This window comes from Mustela nivalis, assembly GCF_964662115.1.
Source record: "Mustela nivalis genome assembly, chromosome: 19".
In the NCBI taxonomy this organism is placed as follows: domain Eukaryota; kingdom Metazoa; phylum Chordata; class Mammalia; order Carnivora; family Mustelidae; genus Mustela; species Mustela nivalis.
Window position 1 is genome coordinate 10,113,387 of NC_139038.1, and position 23,519 is coordinate 10,136,905.

At 56.4% G+C, this 23,519-nt stretch overlaps 2 protein-coding genes and 2 long non-coding RNA genes across 4 annotated transcripts; 2 read left to right on the forward strand and 2 right to left on the reverse strand.

The window, feature by feature from the left end:
• Window positions 1-1,221: 1,221 nt before the first annotated feature.
• Window positions 1,222-2,812, forward strand: LOC309853991. Its single transcript, XR_014306041.1, has 4 exons — window positions 1,222-1,748; window positions 2,084-2,178; window positions 2,397-2,517; window positions 2,604-2,812. It is a non-coding gene; the product is annotated as an uncharacterized lncRNA (long non-coding RNA).
• ABHD11 (abhydrolase domain containing 11) lies at window positions 2,770-5,080 on the reverse strand. The gene is made up of 6 exons (XM_082712610.1): window positions 4,879-5,080; window positions 4,577-4,712; window positions 3,884-4,057; window positions 3,550-3,720; window positions 3,274-3,455; window positions 2,770-3,059 (listed from the first exon to the last, which is right to left on the reverse strand). Exons 1-6 carry the CDS (start codon window positions 4,995-4,997, stop codon window positions 2,927-2,929), a joined length of 915 nt encoding a protein of 304 aa, XP_082568736.1. The 5' UTR covers window positions 4,998-5,080; the 3' UTR covers window positions 2,770-2,926.
• Window positions 5,081-11,466: 6,386 nt separating this feature from the next.
• LOC309853992 lies at window positions 11,467-14,267 on the forward strand. The gene is made up of 3 exons (XR_014306042.1): window positions 11,467-11,633; window positions 12,940-12,998; window positions 14,089-14,267. It is a non-coding gene; the product is annotated as an uncharacterized lncRNA (long non-coding RNA).
• A 6,960-nt stretch (window positions 14,268-21,227) lies between these two features.
• Window positions 21,228-22,562, reverse strand: CLDN3 (claudin 3). The gene has a single exon (XM_082714237.1). It carries the CDS (start codon window positions 22,291-22,293, stop codon window positions 21,637-21,639), a length of 657 nt encoding a protein of 218 aa, XP_082570363.1. The 5' UTR covers window positions 22,294-22,562; the 3' UTR covers window positions 21,228-21,636.
• Window positions 22,563-23,519: the final 957 nt, after the last annotated feature.

Consider the following 23,519-nt stretch of genomic DNA (forward strand, 5'->3'; position numbering starts at 1 on the left):
GCAGGCTCCATACTCAGCCCAAGCCCAACGTGGGGCTCGATCCCAGGACCCTGAGATGAGGACCTGAGCCAAAATCAAGAGTCAGACGCTTAATGGACGGAGCCACTCAGGCGCCCCCATTTGTGAACCACTGTAGGAATAATTAATTAGGGCAAGAAACATAGATGGATGCCGAACCCTATGGGTGAAAGTGAGGTAAGGGAAAGGAAGTGTCATAGTCTCAAAGTACCTCCCTTCCCCAGTGCTTATTAATTGTGGTCAAGCACTCAGCATTGGTCCCACCAGTCATGGTTCCAAACAATATTAGAAAGGAGAACACAGCATCCTGTCTGTGATGTCTCTGCCCAAAGAGGGTTAACAGAGGCTTAATCATAAGGAAGGCGTGGACAAGCCCAATTTGAGGATGGTCTACAAAATAACTTCCCTGTAATCTTCGAAATGTCAAGGCCACGAAATTCAAAGAAAAGCCACAAATTGTTCTAGACCTAGGGGGACCAGCGGGATGCCACGACTGGGTACAATGTTTGATACCGTATTAGATTTTTTTTTTTTACCCTAAAAAGATATTTTTTTGGACACTGAAGAGCAGTTTTGAAACTGTTTCGAGATAAAAAGTTAAAAGAAATGCCTTTCTCCTGAATGACTCCTGCTGGCCTGCAGGGTTCATTGTGGATGAGCTCCTAAGGGAACTTCCTGGGATGGGCTGGGTATGACCTCCTGTGACCTCCTTCGTGCTCCTACTGTGCCGGGAGCCCCTGACGCTCTTTTCTGATTTTATCTGTGCTTCGTCCCTGCTGGCCTCGGAGGTCCCTGAGACCAGGTCCCTGGGCCCTTTCTGGATCATGGCACAGATCAGATTCTCAAAACACAGTGACTCCGTCTCAACAGAAGGGTGTGTCTGGGGGGTACAGTTCACCTCTTTGCCTGGGGCTCAACCAAGGAAGCTGTTGGTCTGGCTGTTGGAGGAACCCATGTCTCAGTGCCACGAGTCATGTCTGGTGGGGTGGCCTGGGAGAAATATTTATGTTTAAGGCAGACTTGAGGATCTACTCCCCTGGACATACCTTGCTGAAGACGCTTCTCAATGGGGCAAATTCTCTTACACCTTTGATGTCACTGGCGTGCTCAGTGAGCACGTGGGGTGAGGAGAAATGGGGGGAGAATGGGGTGGGGACCTGGGGGGTCACCTAGATGACCCCTCTCCCACCCCAGCAGACCCCGCCCGGCTCCAGGATCAGAACGCTGGGGATCCTGGAGGAGTGACCAGCCATGTTACTAGGAAGAATGGACATCCCCGATGTTAAGAGTCTACAGGCACGGTTAGGCCTTTTCCCTTCTGTTTCCTGCTGAGCTAAGCTCGGCCATATGCGTGGTTGATGCCAAGGTGCCAGGCTTTCGAGATGGGGTGCTGGGGCACCCCCACCGGTCGCCGTGCACGATGGTCCTGGCTCTGGCCCTCGGTTCTCATCTCCCAGCGTGGGTGGAGCGCCCCCTTGTGGGGGGTGGACGAGTGTGACGGGACAGGAAGGGCCTGAGGAAGCTCTGGGCCCCGCAGGAAGGTTCCAGGATCCAGGAGGGGAGAGAGGGGCCCGGCTGGCCGGCCAGGCCGGGGCGGAGCCTGACAGGGAGTGCCTCGCCTGGAAGGGAGGGCAAAGGGCTAGTCGTCGCCTGCCCCACCCCACTGACAAGAGTCCCAGTCACCCGGCCACCGGCCACGGCCACGCTCTCTGTCCTGGGGCCCTAGAGGGGTAAGTGTCCTTCTGAAACCCTCCCTGTCTCTTTCCTGCGGTTTGGGTGGGAACTTTCCTCCTTGAGGGGCCAAACGCCCCATCCCCTCTGCTTAGCCTTGTGCCAGGCAGGGGGCCACAGCTGCCACCCCTCAGCGTGGCCCAGTCCCCCTGCATTACTTTCAGAGGCCCAGGAGAGGCAGTGGGGGATGGGAAGGGGGAAGGAGGCAGGAAGAGAAAGTTCCAGACCCCTCCTCCGCTGACATTAGCATCAGAGCCAAGGGAAGCCCAGAAGTGGGACAGCTCATCTAGACAAGCTCTAGATCCCCACTCCCTCCTCTGTCACCCTACAACAGAGCCCAGAATCCCAAGCGGCTGGAGCACTGGGGGACGCCCAGACAGAGCCCTCGCTGGACCAAGTCCTCCAGGAGCGGGATGAAGCCATTGCCAAGTGAGAGGCAGATGCTTGTGGGGGGTGGGGGGGTGTTGGGAGGGCAGTGGATGGTTCACCCTCAGGGCTCCGTCCTGCTAGAGGAGAGGAGGTGAGAAGTCAGGTGTTCCCGCAAGGAAAGCCACGGAAACGCTCACCCTGTCACAAGGCAGGGGGCTGTGTCCACGCAGCAGACGCGCGGGGTTCAGGCCTCGTGCTGCTCTCCCCGCCACCTGCAGGAAGCAGGCACTGGAGGCCGAGTTGGACACATGCAAAGCCAAGTTGCGCGCCGTGGAGGCCCAGCTGCTGGAGGTCCTGGAGGAGAAACTGAGGCTGAGGCAGGAGGTGGAGGCCTGGGAGGTAGTGTGGGAACGCCAGCCGGGCCAGGGAGCCATGGGAAGGCAGAGGGCACAAGGTCGGCCCTGAACCTGCTCTCCCGCCCCCAGGAGGACATGCAGCAGCTGGTGAGGCAGCGGGTCGAGAGTCAGCTGCGGAGAGAGTCCAGGGGCACTCTGGGCACCCCCCTGGGCCCCCGAACTGCGAGGGTCCCCTGGGTCCGGTTCCCCCTGGGTCGGTGGGGACGCTGGCGATGACAGAGCTCAGCCCGGGACCTTGGCAGCAGAGTCTTTATTCATTAAAGCTTGAGGTCTGACCACCTCCGTCCCCTCGCGCTCTCTCGGTGCCCGCCCGAGTCCTTTTGCGCAGAAACATGGAGGGGGCCACAGTGCCTGGAAGCCGGGGGTTCCCTGCTTCCTCTCGTCAGCCACTCTTAGGCCAGGAAGCCTCGGATGGCAGCCACAAAGTCCTGGGGGCAGTCGGCATGGACCCAGTGGCCGGCATGGGGCACCGTCTGCATCTGGGCTCGTGGGAAGAGCCGCCTGATCTCAGCGTGGTGGCTGGGGCTGTCCGTCGGAGAAGGCCGCGCCGAAGGGGTCAAAGTGGGAGGTAGGAGAGACACAGAGAAGCGGAAGAGAGCAGGGAGACAAGAGCACATGAGCCCACACGCCCAGGGGTGTTTCTGGATTCTCAGGCACCCCCTGCCCACACCGAAGCCCTCCCCAAGGCAGGATCCCTAGGCTGGGACCCCTCCCACCACCGCCGCTGAAACTAACTTACAGCACGTATTTTGAGTTTCCACCCAGGAGGAAGAGGGTGGGCCCAGGGTAAGATTCTTGTCGTGGTGGGAAAGCCATGATCTTGTCCAAATGCTGGGCCAGTGCTTCCAAGTTCACCCTCCACACGAAACGTCCACCCGCCTCCACTAGGTTGGTGAGCAGGAACTGACGCTCCGCCAAGTCCTGGAGGGGGTGGGTCCGGTAGTTGGGGGAGGGGAGTCTCCAGGGACCTTGACAGGTCCCAGCCCACAACACCACCAGGGAATGGGTGTGTTACTTGGATAACAGTGCTGAGCTGCTCATCGGCCAGCTTTCGGGCAGAGGAGCGGGGCACCCCATCCGGGATGTCTACAGCCTTCATGGCGGCCATGTAGGACGGGAAGTTGGAGCTCGGTGTGGTCTGCACTGGGCTGATGTCCACAGCAATCAGGCGTTCTACCAGCTCCGGCTGTTTAAGAGAACCACACTTGGGACCGGCCTTACGGCAGGCACGGTTGAGTCTCAGGCAGGGTTCCCAGATCCTGAATCTGGCCATCCAAGGCTTGGCTAAGTCCCAGGTCGACCGCTGGGTACTCAGGGTCCACACTGGATGCAGGGGAAGCCTCACCCACCCTCTGGAGTGCCAGCAACATGGCCGTCTTGCCTCCCATGCTGTGGCCAATGAGGACGCAGGGCACGAGGCCCAGCTGGGGCAGGAGGTCCTGCAGGTCCTGGCTCATGGCCTCGTAGCTCACGTCTGGGCTGTGGGGGCTGTCACCATGGTTCCGTGCATCCACCGTGAGCACCTACGGAGTGGAGAGAGGGCGGGCAGAGCCGGCATCCATGTTCCGGGCACAGACAGCCCAAGGCGCGGCATTCCTGCGGGCTGAGGGGCCTAGAGAGGCCCGGGGGAAAGGTCGTGAAGTGGAAAAGCGGCCCCGATGGTGAGAGGGCCCAGTTCTCAGACCTAGGAGGCCCGATGGAGGACCTGGGGCTGCTCCGCCAGAGAAGAGAAGGCCCAAGGAGCATGACTGTGTCTCTGAAGGTTTGGCCTGGCAGGGTGACCACCCAGAGAAAGCAGGTGCCAAGAATTTCCTGCATAAGGAACCCTGGCCCCCTTGACCACCGCACCCCTGGACGGCTGAGCTCAGCGTGGAGCACGCACGGCAGCTCTCACACATGAAGCACTGGGTGGGGGCAAGCACGGGAAAAACCGGGGTCCACACCTAGGGCCCCGGTGTGCCCTGCGGCCTCCATCCCCTTCCCCACGCCGGCCTGGGGACGGGCCACGCCTCCGCCGGGCCCCGCCTCTCCCGGAAGCTCACCCTTCGGCCGGTCTGCTGGGCGAGGGCCTTGGCGATGGAGCTGAAGTTGGTCTTGGAGCCGAAGAGCCCGTGCAGGAACACCAGGGCCGGGCGCGCCGCCTCTCCGTCCAGAAGCTTGTAGGAAAGCCGCACCGACCTGCAGGGAGGCGCGAGGGCGGTGGAGGGGTCTAAGCGGGCTGGGGAAGGGGTTCCGGGGAGCGGCCGGGGCGGGGGCGGGCGCAGACGGAGGAGGCGGGGCCGCCGCGGCCGGACTGACCGGGGAGGAACGACGGACGGCCTCCCACATGGCGCCCTTGACTGACCTCGGCTCGGCGCCGCTTCGGCCACTGCTGCTGGGTGCGACGGGCACCCTGCAGAAGCTGAGGCTGCAGGGGCCGAGCCCCCTAAGGGGGAGCCTCCAGGAGCGGGTCCAGCGGAGCATGCCCGGGGAAAGGCTACCGGCGCTCACCGCCTCGTGTCCCCCCTCGCTCCGCCTCCTGCCTTCGCTCAGGACCCCGCCCAGTTCCGACTGTAGCCCCGCCCTCTTCCCCTCCCACTAGCACGGACTACCCCGCCCTCGCCCTCGTCTCCTTACGTAATCCCAGGGTACAGTCTGGTCCCCCAGCTCCGCCCCCTACGTCATTACGCTATCCCCTCAGCCTCCGCGCCGGCAGGCGGGAGAACCGCCCCTGACCACGCCCCGGGCGGAGCCGCCTTGTTCCCCGGTTACGCCCCCGCGAAGCTCCGCCCAGCCTCTTCCGGCGTCGTAGCCTCGTGGCGAATCAGGGTCCTGGGGCGTGGGAGTCCCATCCCCGCCGCTCGCAACGTCCCGGATTTGGGGCGCGCGCGCTTTGGGCGTCGGTGGGGCAAGTCCCTTGGCGAGCCGAGGAGGTCCGGCCTTGGCCCGCGCCCGCCCCGCAGCTGGCCTGCTCCTCTGCCTTCACGCACCGCCTTGGGTGGGCGTCATACCTTCAGTGCCGCGGGCGGGCGCGGAGGGGCGCCGGGAGGGGCCCTCGTCGTCGGGGACGCCGGCTTGGAGGCGCCGTGCTGCCCAGCCGGGGGCCCCGGCAGGCCGGGTGGTGCCCCTCTTCCCCATCCTGAAGTCCTCGACTGGAGAGGTCATCAGCCACTCTCCACGCCCGCCCTTTACAGATGGGGAAACTGAGGCAAATGGCTGCACAAGCAGCAGAACCAGAATCGCTGATGTGACGTTCTTTTTTTTTTTCCCCCTTGGTCCGTGTCTCCCACCACCCACCCTGACCATCCTACCGGCTCTTGCACCCATGCTTCCTATGAACTCCCCAACCCGAAAACTGCATCTGCACACCTGCCTTTTACTCTCCGGCCTCAGGACTCCCTCTGCTGGCTGCTGCGGGGGGCCTTCCGGAGAGCCAATGGCCCAACTCCTGCACGGCTTTATAGAGGTCCAGGATAACGGCCACCTCCTCAAAAGCCTTCCCGGATTTTCCCAGTTGAACCTCATCTCTTCCAGCCCATATTCTCAAAGCTGGCTTTCTCTGTGTCCACCGCAGTCTGGGAGCTCCTGGCGGACTGGAGACACGTTTTTGTTTATCTGGGGCAAAGTGCAATGGTAATCATTTTACTGAATGATTGTGAAGAGATTCGAGGCACTAGTTGAGGCTTAGGTGAAGGCTTAGGTGAAGGTCCACCTAAGGGCCTGGGTCAGTGCCCCTTGCAGGAGATGACATCTGGACCAGCCAGGCCTCTCCCTCTTCAGGGCAGGCCTGATGGAGTCAAGACCTGTAGGATGCATCTGAACTCCAAGGTGTTATAAATACCTTGCCCAATAAGATGGCTCCCACCTTGAGTCAGCCCGGGGACTGGCAGTTGTTTTGTTCTAATGAGAGAAGGGCTTTGAGGTCACGGGGGGATGCTAAGCACACCAGGTGGTGTGATGGTTTGTTGCCAGAATAGTCGTTAGGGGACTGATGAGCACATCGGAGCCCTGGATGGGGGCTGGACCAAGGCATGGGAGGGGTCCTTGGAGGAGACATAAAGCAAGTGTTTTTCTAGAATTGGTGGATGAAGGGGCAGGGGGTGGACATAACGTTGGTGATTCAGAAGGTTAATATTCCAAACGTTGGTTTTATTTTATTTTTTTTAAGATTTTTTTTATTTGTTTATTTGACAGACAGAGATCACAAGTAGATGGAGAGGCAGGCAGAGAGAGAGAGAGAGAGGGAAGCAGGCTCCCTGCTGAGCAGAGAGCCCGATGCGGGGCTCGATCCCAGGACCCTGAGATCATGACCTGAGCCGAAGGCAGCGGCTTAACCCACTGAGCCACCCAGGTTCCCCCCAAACGTGGTTTTAAACCACCCTCCACCTCCTCCCCAGCCTAGTGTCTAGCCAGGCAACCTGAGCCTGGCCTGTGACCCTGGACCATCTGCTCAGAGCCCTGGGTCTGTGGCAGAAGCAGTCTGGAGACATTCCTGAGACCGGGCCAGAGCCCCATCACGTGGCTGGTTGGGGCCTGGGAGCAAGCGGAAAAACCAGTTGGCTTGAGGTTTCCACTTTGGAGCAAGCGGTGGGGCCTGGGTAGGGGAGGTTGCCACCTGGGAAGAACTCTGGTGTTGGTGTGTTGGGGAGGGGTCAAAATGGGGGCTGCCCACCCTTCCCCAGCTTGTTTAGGAACCGGCTAACTCCTAACTGGTCTGTGAGGGTCTCTCTTGGAGTGTGTGGGGGGGTGTCCAGCCCTTGGAGGTGGGGGGAGGCCTTCTGGAGCCCCCTGATATGCTGAGGTCATGTGGGGGAGGGGGCAAAGGGGCGTGAATGAGATGGCCCTGGCAGTCTTTGTTCCCAGCATCCCCGCTCCCAGCCGTGCCCAGGTCCCAGTGAACTGGGAGGGTGTTGTCATCCTCATTTGACTGCTGAGAAAATGGAGGCGCGGGAGGGGAGTAACCCAGCTCCAGCCGCTGAGCACGTGCGTGGCCCAACCCGAATTCCTTCCCAGGAATTTGACTCCTCGTGCAGTGCTCCCGGTAGTCCCCGCCCTTCTGGCTGGGAATCCGAGGCCTCCGAAGGGGTGCGGCCGGCGGCGGCAGGGCGGAAGGGGTTAAGACCGGGAGGCAGGCGGGTCTCCGGTCGCCGCACCTGGCTCAGTATCGGTCACGTGGCCGGGGTTTCACCTGCCCCGCTGAGCAGGGACAATCGGGCCGCTTGTTTCCAGGTTGGTCGCCATGGTGACAGGAGTGTGCCAGGGGAGGTCAGCCGGGCAAATTCCTGCCTGCCGGCCGGGTGGGGCCAGGGTGTCCGTCGCGCCGTGGCGGGGCTCCCAGGAGACCCCTCGAGGCTTCCCCACGGGGGGGGGGGCACTAGGTGATTCTGCGCCCAGCCTCCTCCTGTCGGGGCCACTCAGCCTTCTCCGATTTGGATCCGGAGTTTTTTAAGCTGCGGGGACTTTTCTGTGCAGTACCTGGTTTAGTCCCCATCGCAGCCTTTCCCCCAGGGGCACGGTGGTGGCGGTGCCTCCCCCAGACTCACCGAGCACTTCCCAAACGTTCCCTTTTTCCTTCATCCCTTCAAAAATAACAGCTGCTTTGGAGAAAGTATGCACCTTTCTAGACAGCCCTGAAGAAGGAACCACACGGCAGTGGATGGTGGGGAGTACTTCTTTTCTTCCTGGCAGGTGGGGGAGACCCACTGATACTGATAAAAGGCAGGGAGTGCACAGGGCCCAGAACATCTCTGGGCCCCCTAGCAGCCACCTGCAGGCCCCCTCCCCTCTGAGCTTCCCACCAGGCCACACACCTTCATGTCCTGCTTTGCTCCCCTCACTCCTCTGCTCCAGAAAGGCCCGCAGGCCCTGCTGGCTGCAACCCTGCCAACGCTTTTCCCACCTCCAGCCCCAGGTGCACGCTGTACCCCCAGTCACAGCCTCCTCGAAAGCACAGATCTTAAAGAAGGGGGGTGAGGAGTCTGGGTGGCGAGCCGGGCGGAGTGGGTGGACCCAGCCCACTCCATTCTCCTGGGAAAAACACCAACCCGCGGGGGACACTGCAGCCCCCCCCCCAATCTGCATTTGGGACCCTTTACTTATTGAGCACCTACTATGTGCTAGGCACTGGGGTTCCAAGGATGACCCCAGATCCACTCACAGACCTGACAGTCTGGTGGGGAGGATCAGATGTGTAATCGCACACGCAGTAAATATGCAAAGGAAGGCGGAGAGAGAAAGAAGGGGTGCCTCTGGCCCTGGGGCCAGGTAGTGCCAATGTGCAGAAGGGATGCTTGAATGGAGGTCGGAAAGATGAGTAGGAGTCGGGGCAGGTGAAGGGCTTATAGTGGAGGAGGTTGTTCTGGAAGTTGGGACCATCCCTGCAATGGCCGAGCCCTCCCCTCTCCCAAGGCAGAATCTTGGGAATCATTCTAGGTGCATCTTCCTTACCTCCCCTGCCACCACCCAATCTCTCCCCCAGTTGCTATGGATTTTTATCTTCCAAATAACTCTGATATCCATTCTCTGCTGTCCACATCCACGACCCCGTCCCTTCCCCGGGGATGGCCTCGCCCTGTCCATTTCCCTACACAGTAGTCAGCGTGATCTTTTGCAAATACATAATGTATTTCTGGGTTCATCTAGTTGGTTTCTTTTCCTACTTTTCCATGCTCATTGCTATTGGGGATGCAATAGTAGAAAAGCTGGTTTGTGTGTTTCAGGAGCTAAAGCCCTTAGGGGAAGGGAATGCTTCTGCAGAGACCGGAGCTTGGCCCAGAATGGGAGAGGCGTCTGTCGCCCACTTCTTGGCTTCTTGGCAGGCTCCCCAGAGAGGAAACAGCTCAGGGGTCTACTGGGCTGGCAGAACCATAGGCAGCTTGCAATATTCTCCCCGGTCCCAAGCCCAAAGCAGACACAGTACCAGGACTGAACTGGCCACTGAATCAAAATGACAATGCCTCAACAGTGACCACTGTTTCCTGAGGGCTGGATACTGTCCAACCTGTCCTTCCAGCCACCAACCTCCCCTCCCCCCATCTCAAACAAACTTGAGCATGCTGAATATCCTGGAATTGTGGCCCCAACCCAGAGGGACTGAAGTTTAACGTGACTCCCACTGCCGGGGCAGAACCGGGCATCACAAAAATCATGGCATTGTATGTCTAAGTCTAGAGACTGACTTTCATAATTGTGATAATACCATGCACATCCGTCTGCAACTGACTTTCTTTTTAAATCAATACCAATAATCCATTCAACAAATATTTACTGAACACATGCTAAGGCCAAGTATGAATTTTTAAAAAATTTTTATTTATTTATATATTTATTTAGAGACAATTCAAGCAGTGGGGTAAGGGCAGAGCCCAACTTGGGACTTGATCCCATGGCCCCCAAATCACGACCAGAGCCAAAATCAAGAGTCAGACGCTTAACTGACTGAGTCACCCAGGTGGCCTGATTTTTCTTTCTTTCTTTTTTTTTTTTTTTTAAGATTTTATTTATTTATTTGACAGAGAGAAATCACAAGTAGATGGAGAGGCAGGCAGAGAGAGAGAGGGAAGCAGGCTCCCTGCCGAGCAGAGAGCCCAATGCGGGACTCGATCCCAGGACCCTGAGATCATGACCTGAGCCGAAGGCAGCGGCTTAACCCACTGAGCCACCCAGGCGCCCCTGATTTTTCTTTTTTTAATGCCAAATATGAATTTTAAAACTAAAGATTTGGCAGTTATATGGCTCTGTTCTTTAAGCAACACAAAAAACCAAAACCCTAAATCCCCTACTTTTCTAGTCTCCATTAGGGGGGGACAGGCTGCAAAGAAATAAGTGTATAAGTATAAATTGTGTAAGTTCAGTGAGCAGGATGCTGTGTTAGCTAGTAATTGGAACTGGCAATATTAAGTAGGACGGTAGGGAAAGGCCTCAGGTAGGTGACATCTGAAGGATAAGAAGGAAGCAGTCATAGGAATGCTAGGGGAGAAGTGTCCTACACAGAGATAACAGTGTATGCAAAGGCCCTGCGGCGCACAGAGGAAACAAAGGGAGCAAGGCTTGCGGTAGGTAGGTTGGAGTTGGTCCGAGTGGGGGGAGCCTGGTAGGGAATTTGATTTTTATTCTAAGAAAAAGGAGAGCTGGGAAAGGGTTTAAGGAGGGACAGGCATGCGTTTTTATAGGACTCTTTGGGTGCATAGTGGACGATGGACAGACTGAAGGGCACATGGAGGAGGGGAAGGAAAATCAGCTTGAACACCACTGTGGTTGTCCAGTTAGGACACGATGTCCACTTCTGGCTGGGGAGGTGGCCATGGAGGTAGAGAAAGGTAGAAATCAGATATGTTTTGGAGTTAGAATCAGCAAGATTGGATGAAGAATTGGATGGGTGGAGAGGACAATGGGGAGGGAGCGGGAGGGGTCTAGGACGACACCAGGTTTCTGGATGGACCACCTGGGCAGGTAGCTGTGCTGTTTGCAGAGCTGGGGAAGGCTGGCGAGGAACTTTCCACTAGGGAGGGACAATCTAGAGTTTTGTTGTTATTATTAAGATTTTATTTATATATTTGTCAGAGAGACAGAGTAGAAGCAGGGGGTGTGGCAGGCAGAGGGAGAAGCAGGCTCCCCACTGAGGAAGGATTTCCTGATGCGGAACTCGATTCCAGGACCCTGGGATCACGATCCAGGCAGAAGGCAGATGCTGAACCGACCGAACCACCCAGACGTCCCACAATCTAGAGTCCTACTTGACGCATGTTAAGGTCGAGTTGCCCGTGAGATACTGGTAATAGTCAACATTTGTTGAGTGCTTACCATGTGCTAAACACCATTCTAAGTGCTTTATCTGTTTACTGATTTCGTCCTCATAAGAGCTGTATTACTTTATTTGTCGGTCCCTCTTTAGAGCCAAATGCATTGAGCCACAGTCAGGTTAATTAACTGCCCACCATCCCAAAGCTTGGACGCTGCAGGGCTGGGATCTGGTTCCAAGTGGCTGGGTTCCAGGGGCCACGCCATTGTTAACCACTGTGCCCCACCACCCGCACGCACCCGAGGAGGCAGCTGGACGCCTGCTTGGGGAGCTGGGAGGAGAGGTCTGCAAGCCGGAGGGTGTTAAAGCCCTGGGAATGGGTGAGACAATCAAAGCGTTCACCAGAGCATCAGAGGAAGAGAAGAATGCCCAGGAGGACAGACTGAGCAGTGGCAGGAGGAGAGCTGGGGGAGGGGGGCGGGGGGAGGGACTGGTCCCAGAGGGCAGGGGAACTGAGGTTCTGAGGAGGAGGAAGCAATCACCTGTGTCAAAAGTTGCCAAGAGTGAGTAAGCTCTGCATAGAAAAGTGACCATAGGCCATGGCAACCTGCAGGCCACTGGGGACCTTGCCAAGAGCGGCTTGGAGTGCTGAAGGAGTGGGGGCAGGAGCAGGCGGGAGAGGCTGATTGGCCCGTGGGAGCAGAGGAGGCAAAATCCTCTGGGGTGGTCTTTGTTTGGAAATGCGAAGTCAAGAAAACTTTTTTTTCTTTTTTTTTTTGGGCAAGAGAAAGAAGGTATTTCTTTTCTTTCTTTCATAATTCTTTTTTTTTTTTTTAAGATTTATTTATTTATTCATTTGGCGGAGAGAGATCACAAGTAGGCAGAGCAGAAGGCAGAGAGAGGGGGAAGCAGGCTCCCCGCTGAGCAGAGAACCCGATGCGGGGCTCGATCCCAGGACCCTGAGATCATGACCTGAGCTGAAGGCAGAGGCTTAACCCACTGAGCCACCCACGTGCCCCTCAAACTGCCTCATATATGCTATTAGCTCTAAGAGTCTCGATCAGGAATCTATGAATGGCCACAACCGTGATTGGTTGATACCTCTTTTAAGTCTCTTTTGATCTATAGATTCCCCTATATCTCAATTTCTTTCCTTGAAAACGAAATGCATTTTTTTTTTGGGGGTCACTGAAGAATCCAGTTGCCGTTTTGCTGACCATACTGTTGCTGTGCTCCTCCTTCCTTTGCATGTCCTGTAAACTGGTAGTAGATCTAGAAAATTGATCAGATTCGGATTTTATTGGTTCATTTATTTTTCTGCAAGACTCCTACACAAGAGACGTTGTACTTGATTTTTTTTTTTTTTTTTTTTAAACGGCGGCCCCTTTGTACTGGTTAGGATATCTCAGGCTGGAACCCCAAGTCACACGGGCTTAAGCAGTGAGATCTAAGGAGGGTGAGGACCCAGGGAGCTGACAGTGACTACCGGGCAGAAAATGTTTCCAGGCTTCTTGGGCTCATTCTTTTGGGGGTTCAAGTTGGCGATAGAATCCTATCGCCACTACCACCCATCCAAGGAGAGTCAGAGTGCTGTCTTAGAAAATGTGGAAGCCTTTTCCTGCTGCCCACCCCTATCTTTCCTCCTGTCTCATTGGCCTCAACTGTCACATGCGCCTCGTAAACCAGTCACCGTGGAGGGAAAAGAGATCAGCCACCATGACTGGCTTCGTCTAATCCCCAGAACGGTAGGTACCTGAGGATTGAGTAAAACGAGCATCGCATACCCTTGCACGCTCTGTACTTCAGGACAAAGTTATCTGCAAGTGGAATTGCTGGGTGTCAGAGGATCTTTATAAAGGACTTCGATTTGGTTGATTTGATAGAAATGGCCAGATTGCCCTTTAACGCTGTTGTATCAATATAAGCTTCCCCAGCCCAGGGGCGTGGGGGGGTGGGGGGGTGGTTGGGGGGTGGGGAGGAGAAACAAGAAGCAGGGTGTGCAGCCTGGGCTCTAGCGGGCCAGACTGCCTGGGTTCAAACCCCAGATCCCCTGTGCAAACTTTGGGCAAACATATCACACTTCTATGCCTTGGTTTTCCTATCTATAAAATGGGGATGATGATGAAAACACCACTATTTCGTCAGCATAAAAATTATGAAGAGGGAGGGGCGCCTGGGTGGCTCAGTGGCTTAAGCCTCTGCTTTTGGCTCAGGTCATGATCTCAGGGTCCTCAGTTGGAGACCCACATTGCATGGGGGGGGGGTCTCTGCACAGCGGGGAGCCTGCTTCCCCCTCACTCTCTGCCTCCTTGTGATCTCTGTGTCAAATAAATGAATAAAATATTAAAAAAAAAATTATGGGGGCGCCTGGGTGGCTCAGTGGATTAAGCCGCTGCCTTCGGCTCAGGTCATGATCTCAGTGTCCTGGGATCGAGCCCCACATCGGGCTCTTTGCTCAGCGGGAGCCTGCTTCTCTCTCTCTCTCTCTCTGCCTGACTCTCCGCCGACTTGTGATCTCTCTCTCTGTCAAATAAATAAATAAAAAAATCTAAAAAAAAAAAAAATAAATAAAAAAAAAAAAACTCTAAAAAAAAAAAAAATTATGAAGAGGGAGATGCTGAGCTGTTTGTTTCTCCCAGCTCCCGGTTTGTTAGTTTCCTGACACCTCCATGTCCTTTACGGAATCCCTTAACTCCGTACGTGCCTCTCTGGACAGAGTCCCCCCAGTAAAACCTCTGCCCTGTTGCAACAGGTGTCAGATTTTCTTTCCTTTTTAAGGCTGAATCACATTCCATTGCACGGGTGGACCTCATTTTGCTCTCCATTTACCCACAGATGGACATCTGCGTTGTCTCTACTCCTGGGCCATTGTGAACAACAGGCTGTGAACACGGGCGTGCAAATATGTCTTTGAGATCCCGCTTCCCATTCTTGTAGGGACAGACCCAGAAGTGGAATGGTTTGATCACAAGGCAGTTTTATTTTTAATTTTTTAATGAAAAATTTTTAATTTATCTTCTTCTTATTTCTTTAATTTTTCGTTTTTGGAAGGGACACCGTATTGTTTTCCATTTTTCATTCCCACGAACAGTGCCTGAGAGTTCCAATTTCTCCATATCTTCAACATCAGTTTTTTTTTTTAAGATTATTTATTTATTTGACAGAGAGAGAAAGATCACAAGTAGGCAGAGAGGCAGGCAGAAGTAGAGGGAGAGCTGAGCAGAGAGCTGGATGTGGGACTTGATCCCAGGACCCTGAGATCATGATCCAAGCTGAAGGCAGACGCTTTAACTGACCGAGCCACCCAGGCGCCCCTCTCTCTTTCTTTTTTTTTGAGAGGAGCCCAACAGGACTTGATCTCATGACTCTGAGATCAAGACCTGAGATGAAATCTAGAGTCAGACCTGAGCCCCTCAGGCAACCCTACAGTGGCCATCTTAATGAGGGTGAAGTATTATCTCATTGTGGTCTTGATTTGCTTTCTCCAGTGATTAGTGATGTTGAGCATCTTTTCATATGTGCTTACTGGCCATTCATATATCGTCTTTGGAGCAACATCTATCCAAATCTTTTGCCTGTTATTGCATTGGCTCTTTTTGTAGGTGTTGAGTTTTAGGAGTTCTCTATATATGTTGGATATGAATCCTTTAGCTGCTGTATGATTCGCTGCTCCCATTCTGTGGGTTGTCTTCTCACTCTGTCCATAGTATCCTTTGGTGCACAAATTTTTCAATTTTCCATCGGGTACAGTTCATCTATTTTTTTTTCTTTTGTTACCTGTGCCTTTGGTGTTATAGCCAAGATATTGGTGCCAAGTCCAATATTGTGAAACTTTTATTGTATGTTTTATTCTAAGAGTTTTATAGGCTGAGCACTTAAAAAAAAGATTTTATTTATTTGCGAGAGAGAGAGAGAGACAGTGAGAGAATGACCAAGAACAAGGGGGGGGGGTGCCTGGGTGGCTCAGTGCGTCAAAGCCTCTGCCTTTGGCTCAGGTCATGATCCCAGGGTCCTGGGATCGAGCCCCGCATCGGGCTCTCTGCCCACCAGGGAGCCTGCTTCTCCCTCTCCCTCTGCCTGCCTCTCTGCCTACTTATGATCTCTCTCTGTCAAATAAATAAATAAATTCTTTAAAAAAATCTCTCTTAAAAAAAATAACAAGGGGAGTAGCAGAGGGAGAGGGAGAAGCAGACTCCCTGCTGAGCAGGGAACCCGATGTGGGACTCAATCCCAGGACCTTAGTCATGATCTGAGCCAAAGGCAGATGCTTAACTGACTGAATTACACAGGCACCCCTCTTTTTTTGTTGCTGTTTAAGATTTTATTTATTTATTTTAGAGAGAGAGAGAGAATCCTAAGCAGGCTTGGAGTTGAGTACAGAGCCCAGTTCGGGGCTGGACCTCATGACCCTGAGATCCCGACCTGAGCCAAAACCAAGAGTTAGATGCCCAACCGACTGCACCACTCAGGTGCCTCAGAAAAGCTGAGCTCTTAGGTCTTTGATCTATTTTGTGTTAATTTTTGTATATGGCATTATATAAAGGTTTAGCTTCATCTTCTGGAGGTGGCTATCCACTTGTCCTAGCACCATTTGGGGCAAAGACTAGATAGATGATTCTTTCTCCATCAAGTGTTCTTGGCACCCTTGTGGAAATCATTTGAGCACATACGTGGCCGTTCATTTTGGGGTTCTCTCATTCTGTTTCATTGGTCTCTTTCTCAGTACTGTACTGCTTTGATGATTCTAGCCTTGGGATAAGGTTTGGAGTCTACCAGTGTGGGTCCTTCAGCTTCATTCTTTTGGCACCCTGGATCTGAACCTTGTCTCTCACTCACTGAACATCAGCTCCGTGCTCGTGCTGGCATTAGGCTAAGCCTGGGACATACAAAGGTGAACAAGGTGCGTAGAGCCCCGCCCCAGCAGAGCCGATGGTTTAGGGGCAGGAGAAAGACAAGTTCAGAGGTCATTTCGGGAGGTAGCATGTGAGTTAGCATGGTCTTTGTGAGTTTCCACTATGGCGTGTTGTGGCTAGCACTCAGAGGACGGAAGGTGCTGGAACGGCTCATCTCCAGATCCCTGCACATGGACCCCAGATTCAGCGGCGGCTTTAGGAGCAAGTGGCCATGAGTGTGGAGTGCTGTATCATTGGCTTTTATGAACCTCTGCCCCTCGTGCTAAGATGATGCAGAAGAGATTCATTCTAAAACGAAGTCAGGAAAACACGCGGCTTGAATCAGGCTCGGGGAGATCATATTATTCTGTTCCAAAGTGTCTTCAAGTAGAAATGGCCAATAAACTGAGAAATTGTTGAGAAGACAATGTAATTTCCTTCTTTTTTTTTTAGGTGTCCTTTGTTGAGAGTGTAGTTCGGAAACATTTGTTCTCACTGGTGTGTATGTGTGTGTGTGTGTTTTAAGTAGGCTTCGTGCTGGGTGTGGAGCCCAACCCAGGGCTTGAACTCAACGACCCTGAGATCAAGACCTGAGCTGAGATCAAGGATCTGATGCTTAATTGACTGAGCCACCCAGGCCCCCTTGGTCATTTTGTCCTGATTATGCTTATGTTATGGCCAGCTGACGAGAAACGCTGTGGGATTGTTTGAAAGGGAGGAGGGATTCTGGCAGAGACCGACAAAGGCCAAGATGGGGTCCTGGATGGATGGCACTCTGTAGGGACGGGCTGGCGGTCAGGGAAGCTTCCCTCAAGCCAAGACACGAAATGACCTCTACGCTTGCCAGGAGGGGTGAGGCAAGGGTGGGGAAATTGCCAAGAACAGAGAAGAGCTTGTGGTGAGGCCCAGGGCCCGGAGAGGGCAGGGTTCATGCAGAATTGAAGGATGTCCGGACGAGTCGGGCCTTGGGGTGGGGAAGACAGGAGACAATATGGCGGCGACCGTGGCTCTGGCCCTGGAGAGGCTCTCAACGCATGCCGTGGGGTCTGAGTGGGATTCTAAGAGGCATATCGGGGGTGGGGGGGTAAGGGACTGGAAGGATTTTCCAATGTGGTTAGATTCAGGACTTCGTCACATGAGGAGTCCCTTGGCTATGCCAAGGTGAGTGGCCTGGAATGGGGCGTAGCCTGGTGGGGAGGTGTGGAGAGGGAGCCTGGAAGCAGGAGACCCTCTTGAGGCTGTTCCTGAACGATGGTGGTGGCCTGGTTGGAGTCATGGCAGTAAGCGGGGAAGAAGACAGGTGGACATGACCATGTTCACCTAGAACATGACCAGGTTGGCAGGTGAGAGGCTGGTCCTTGGCAGGATGCGGCAGGGCCAGCAGCCTAGTCCCATCACCTATGAGCCTTGATGGCTTCATCGTGCAATGCGTGCCTTGCAGGGTTCTTTGTGGGGGGTGGGGTGGGGAGCAGTGACAATATGGCTTCCTGTGCAGCCGAGAGTGAGATGCGGACGGTGACTTGTCCAAGGTCGCTCAGCCTGCGCCCCAGCAGGACACTTGCTCTCTTCACCGGCTCTGCGGAGCCTCCTTGTCTTGGCACAGATGACCTTTATTGGAGCCCTGCTAGTGGAGGGAGAAGGAAGGTACTGTCTGTTCCTGCAGGCCTGCCGCAGACCTTGACGGAACCACAATAAATGCTGTGTTTGTTTGATAAAGCACTTGGCTTTTGGTCTCGGCAGGAGGAAGGGCTGGGGCAGGTGTGGCAGGAGCAGGGCAGCCCCGCGGCACAACGGTGGGAGGTGCAGTGGGACAGAGCCGCAGGGCCTGGCAGGGGGTGTCCAGGGCTCTGGATTTTGGAGAAACCCAGAACTTTCTCATGACCCAGACACTGCCCTCAAGTTCCCAGACCCCTGCCTGGCTTTGTAGACCAAAGCATTGATAGTACCAGCTCACGTTCATAGAGGTCCCGTCGTGTGCCTCGTCGTGTGGAAAAGCACATAGGCAGGTCTTCTTTCCACGGGTGCTGGCCTGCGTTGGGTGCTACGGGTGGATAGAAGGTCAGCACAGTTTTCCTGACTTTGGGGGTGACCTCCTGCTGGAGGAGTCTGACAGGAAGCCACATAACACGGTGCCATCATGGGGTTCCCTCCTGGGAACCCAGAGGATGGCATCGCTGGTCCTCCACACGGCCTGAAGCTAATATCATACCCATTTTGTGGATGAGGAAGCTGAGGCCCAGAGGCGTGAACTGCCCTGCTCAGCCAGCCCCCTTTGGTTCTCCCTAATTTTCTGCAGCAGGGGTGGCAAGGGTAAACATGGAGGCCGTGGTGGACCCTCTGGTTCAACCCCCTGTTGAAATGATGGAGAAACGGAGACCCAGAAAGAGGAGGCGTGAGCAAAGGCACCCCAGGAAAAGGAAGGGATCTAGAAACCACTGACTCCCCGTCTGTCCTCCAGCCTGTGGTTTTCCGAGATCCCTCCTCTGAGCCTCCCCTCAGCTTGCGGTCTGTACCCCGCAAGCGCCACCACCCCCTGTAGACCCTAAACTCCAAAAACCATAAGAAGAGTTTGAGTGGGGAGGCACCCCGAAGCCAGGCCAGGATGTGTGTGTGTGTGTGTGTGTGTGTGTGTGTGTGTCGTGGGGGGTGGGCTGCGGTGGGCAGGCTGGCTGCAAGGCCCCAGGCTGCAGCTCTGTCCTAGTGTGGCGGGGAGGCGTAATGCTCAGGCTGCCTTCTGGAAGCTCTTGGTAAATGAATAACTTTGCTTCCACGTCCAGGGCTCCCTGGGACAAAGAACCCACTCTATGCCCCTCAGTTCCCACTTGTCATTCCCTGGCACACCCAAGGCCCGAGACTGTGGAGGTTTAAGGCAGATGCAATCCCTTTAGCCCTTCTGACCCCCCCCACCCCCAATTCCATCCCAGACAGGCCCGGAGAAACTTCTCTCATTCCCTCCCTCTCCCCTCCTCTTGCTGACCCTCCTCCCTCTCTGACCCTTCCCCCACTGAGCCCCTTCCCATCACTGAGCCCCGTCCTCCCCTCACGGAGGACCCACTGAGTCCTGCTTTTCTGAACCCACACCCCTTCTCTCCAGCTCTCTTAGGATGTGTCTCCATCACTCACCACCCCCCCCTTTATACTCACTGTCACTCTCTCCTTTCCTCCCCCTGCCCCGCACTCCAGGCTAGAAGACTGGTCTCCCAAAGACTAATCAGGACCCCGACTCCAACCCTTCATGCTTTCCCGGAATCCTACAAAGAAGGACTGAAAGCCACAATCTCCTTCCTCTTCCTTGAGTCATAAAGGGTGACAGCGTGTCGGTTTTCTCTAACTAGAGAATCTGGGGGCAGCCAAGCGGAGCATTCTACTGAAAAGTCTGGTGGCCACTGGGACCTTCTGCTTTAGCTCTGCTGCAGACAAAGCAGTTTGAGATACAGTATCTATTTGGAAATAATCCCAAGTCTCCCCAAGCCCTTGACTCTCACTCCCTGTCAACTTGCTAACTTGGCCAAAACTCGCATTATAAGCAAAGCTCTTGGACTCATGGTCTACGTACTCTGAGTTTACTTCTCATCTCTCGCTCGCCTTTCTGCCCGTCCCATCTGCCCCGACACCTCTTGCCCAGGCCACCAGGGACCACCCTGATGCTTTGAATCCCGGGCTTTCTCCTTAGGCCGTTTCAGGCCTGACCACTTCCGCCACCTCGGACACCCTTGCCAACGCCCGTCTCTTGACCCTTTTTTCTCTTTGGTTTCTAGACTGACCTCATCTACTCTCCTGGTTTCGGGTGCCACCCGTGTGCTAACAAGAGCCACATTTACCACTCCCGAGTCCCAGGTCTCTATACATGTCCTGCCACTTCCTGGACGTCTCTGCCCGGAGGTCCCCCAGGTGCGAAACTCCGTGCACCCAAAACTGAACCATCGGTTTGCCCCAGTAACCTGGTCTCCTATTTTGGTAAATGGCACCACCAATCCAATCAGTGGCCTAAGGCAGAAGATTGGGATTAACCTAATTTTTCCCGCTCTCCCTCACCCCACATATCCGAATGCTTCTCAAGTTCTACTCTTCTTGCTTCCTCCCCGCCCCCATCAGGCCTTGCTCTAGGCCCCAGTGCTCCTGACTTCTTTCTGCCTGCACCATCTCAACAGGGTTGGCTACGAAGCCTCTTGGATGGGATCTCCACCTATTTTGGGGGGTGGGGAAGCAATATTAAATTTAATATTTAAGAGCATAAATCTGACCAGGTGTGTTTTTCCCTGACTCCCAGAAACACCAGAATAAGGTCCAGAGTTTGTAATTCCACGTATGAGTCTGGATGACTCGGCCTCCTCTGGGCCCCTGGGCCTCATCGCCTTCGCTTTTGCACCAAGCTATCTGTCCAGCTGTGGGGATCTCCCTTTTCCTGGTCTGCGGCACAGGCCCCCTTTCCTGCCGCCTGAAACTCCGGCGCCTTCTCCCAGACACAGGTGCTTCCAAGCCTGGTTAAACTCAAGCCCTAAGAGGGTCCCGAGTCCCCTCTCTCTCTCTTGGTCAAGGGTCCTGGGAAGAATATGAGACCCCTCTCTCATCTCTCCTCCCGGTGAGAAGATTCTGCCCGGCTTTCCTTTTGAGGCGGTGTTTTACAAAAACAATAGGTCTTTTTGTTCTCTTCCCAGTATGAAATCATCGCAGGGAACGTCTCTCTCACACGCACAGGGAAGACTCGGTGGGCAGCCAGCCGGGGAGGACGAGGAGTACAGACCCAAGATAGCACAGGCTAGGGAGGGAGGCCCCTGACACCCTTCTCCAGCCTCCCCCACGCCTCTGTCCACGGAGCAGGCCGTTATGGCTTATACTCGCCTCTCGAGATTGGGCCTTCAACGACCGGGTCCCCAGGGAGGAGGCCAAATGGCCCCCTAAGGCGCGCCCAGCCCAGTTTCCAACCCCGCTTTCTCGTTCGTTACCCAACGTCTGCCCTCTCTGAGCTTCACTCCTGGGTGCCCCCTTAGCAGAATCCAGCCAAGGCCGACTCTGCCGGGGAGGGAATGGGTGGGGGCGTGGGGGGCGATTCGGCTCTCAGGACAAGGAGGCGCCCGCAGATGCAAAACAAAAGGCTTTTATTGAAAAATATCCACTGGCCCTTTTCACGACAGCCGGCCCCCACCCAACGCGGGCTCCGGGGCTGCGGCCCGACGGGGCTGGGCAGGCGCGGCGGCCCCCGAAGCCCCGCGCTCCGGAGGAACAAGGTTTCACTGTCCGTGCGGGCTGGTCCCCCGCGCGCGCGCCGTGGTCCCGCTCCCCGACCCTGGGGCCGGGGGTGGGGGGAGGATCGGGGGAGAGGCGAGTTGCGCGGGGGGGGGGGGGCGGCCGGGTCGGGGGTCCCTCGCAGTCCAGTGGGAGAGCTCCCGGCGCATGGGGTGGGCTGGTCTCCGACGGGAGGCTGCTCGCCGGGCTGGTGGGCGCTCCCGCGCGAGGGGTGGGGGTGCTGGGGTCTCCCCGCGGCCGCGCCTCAGACGTAGTCCTTGCGGTCGTAGGCGGTGCTGGTGGCGGGGCCGGCGGAGCGCGGCGCCGAGTAGAGGATCTTGGTGGGCGCGTACTTCTTGTCGCGCGGCGGGCAGGAGCAGCAGAGCAGCGCGCCCCCGAGCAGCTGCAGCGCGGCGGCCGCCCAGCCCACGTACAGCCCCGCGCCCATCTCACGCTTCTGCGCGTCGGGCACCAGCGGGTTGTAGAAGTCCCGGATGATGGTGTTCGCCGACCAGGACACCGGCACCAGCGTGAGCACGGCGGCCAGCAGGAAGAGCACGCCCGCCACGATGGTGATCTTGGCCTTGGCCGTGTCGTCCTGCACGCAGTTGGTGCACTGGGCGCCCACCAGCGCCACGAGCAGCCCGAAGGCGGCCAGCAGGATGGACACGACGATGAGGGCGCGGGCCGCCTGCAGGTCCTGGGGCAGCGCCAGCAACGAGTCGTACACCTTGCACTGCATCTGGCCGGTGCTCTGCACCACGCAGTTCATCCACAGGCCCTCCCAGGTGATCTGCGCCGTGATGATGCTGCTGCCGATGAAGGCCGTCACCCGCCACATGGGCAGCGCGCAGCACACGATGGTGCTCAGCCAGCCCAGCACGGCCAGCGAGGTGCCCGTGATCTCCAGGCCCATGGACATGGCTGCCGCGCGCCGAAGCCGGCTCTGCCGGGCGGCTCAGGGTGCGGGACGACGAGGGGCCGTGGCCGCTGCGCCTGGGCCGGAGCTGCCGCGCGCCGACGGACGGAGGCCTCAGCGGACGGACGCACGGACGGGCGCACGGACGGACGCACGGACGGCGCGGGCTAACGGCTCCGCTCTGCCCGCTCGCGCCTCGGCAGCGCCTGCACCTGCCTGTGGCTTTGTGGGCGGGCGGCGGCGACTGGGCTGGCCCTGGGCTGGGGCCGGTGAGTCTTAGATCCGTGCCCAGAGCTCTGGCGGGGGTGGGAGGGGCGGAGCCGCCGTTCCCCCGGCCTGGGGACAGTGACGTGGCCCCACTTCCCACCTTCGCCGAGCGCCCGGGGAGGAAGGACTTGGCCGGGAGTGGCGCCCAGCTCGGGGTGGGGGGTGCCAAGTGAGGGCGGGGCCTGCCACCCCGCCCCTCGCTTCTCGTCCCTAACCGTTCCCGAGTTCATTGTCTGGGGCCGGCAGGGGTTGCGCTACGGATCACGATCTGCGCGACACTGCCTGACTTCCCCACATTTTCGTCGCCATTGGCACAGGCGGCGTGGGGAAGGGGGTCTCTGCCAGCTGGCCGGGGTCCCTGGGGCCTGGGAGCGCCCAGTGTGGGCGTGGCCGGGGCTGCTTTCCGGAGAGGGAGGCTGCCCCCGGAGCTGCGCACCTGCTCCTCGGTCCCTCCCGCCCTAGCTGGCGCACAATCCGGGCTTGATCCAGGCCCCGGAGGTCTGCGCTCAGAAGCCAGGAACCCGCCTTTCCGCACCAAAGGTACCAAAAAGTTGCCCCAAAGCAGCGCTGGACTCAATTTCACTTCCCGCCCCACCGCAGCGCCCTTCCTTCTTAGTCCTGCGGTGGTCCCGGACGCCTTCAGCAGGGCCGCTCTCCCTTCCCGCAAGTCCCGCCTCCTCATCCGTTCCTCTCCTGCTTCACCGCCTGGTCCTCCCGCCCGGGGAGCTGTGACCCATCTTAATGAAATGGTGGTGAACGGTTGGATCTAGGCAAAAGTGGGAAGTCAGAGATCTTACTTATACCAGCAAAAATGGGTCTCTTTGGCAAAGCAGAGGATTACAACCCAGCACGACCAAGCCGCAGCAGAACGGTAGACAAGTCCAACAAGCAAAGGAGAAGAACATTATTTCACGGGGAAAAAGAAGGAAGTTGGGCGGAGGGCTTGTTCTGAACCAAAAGGT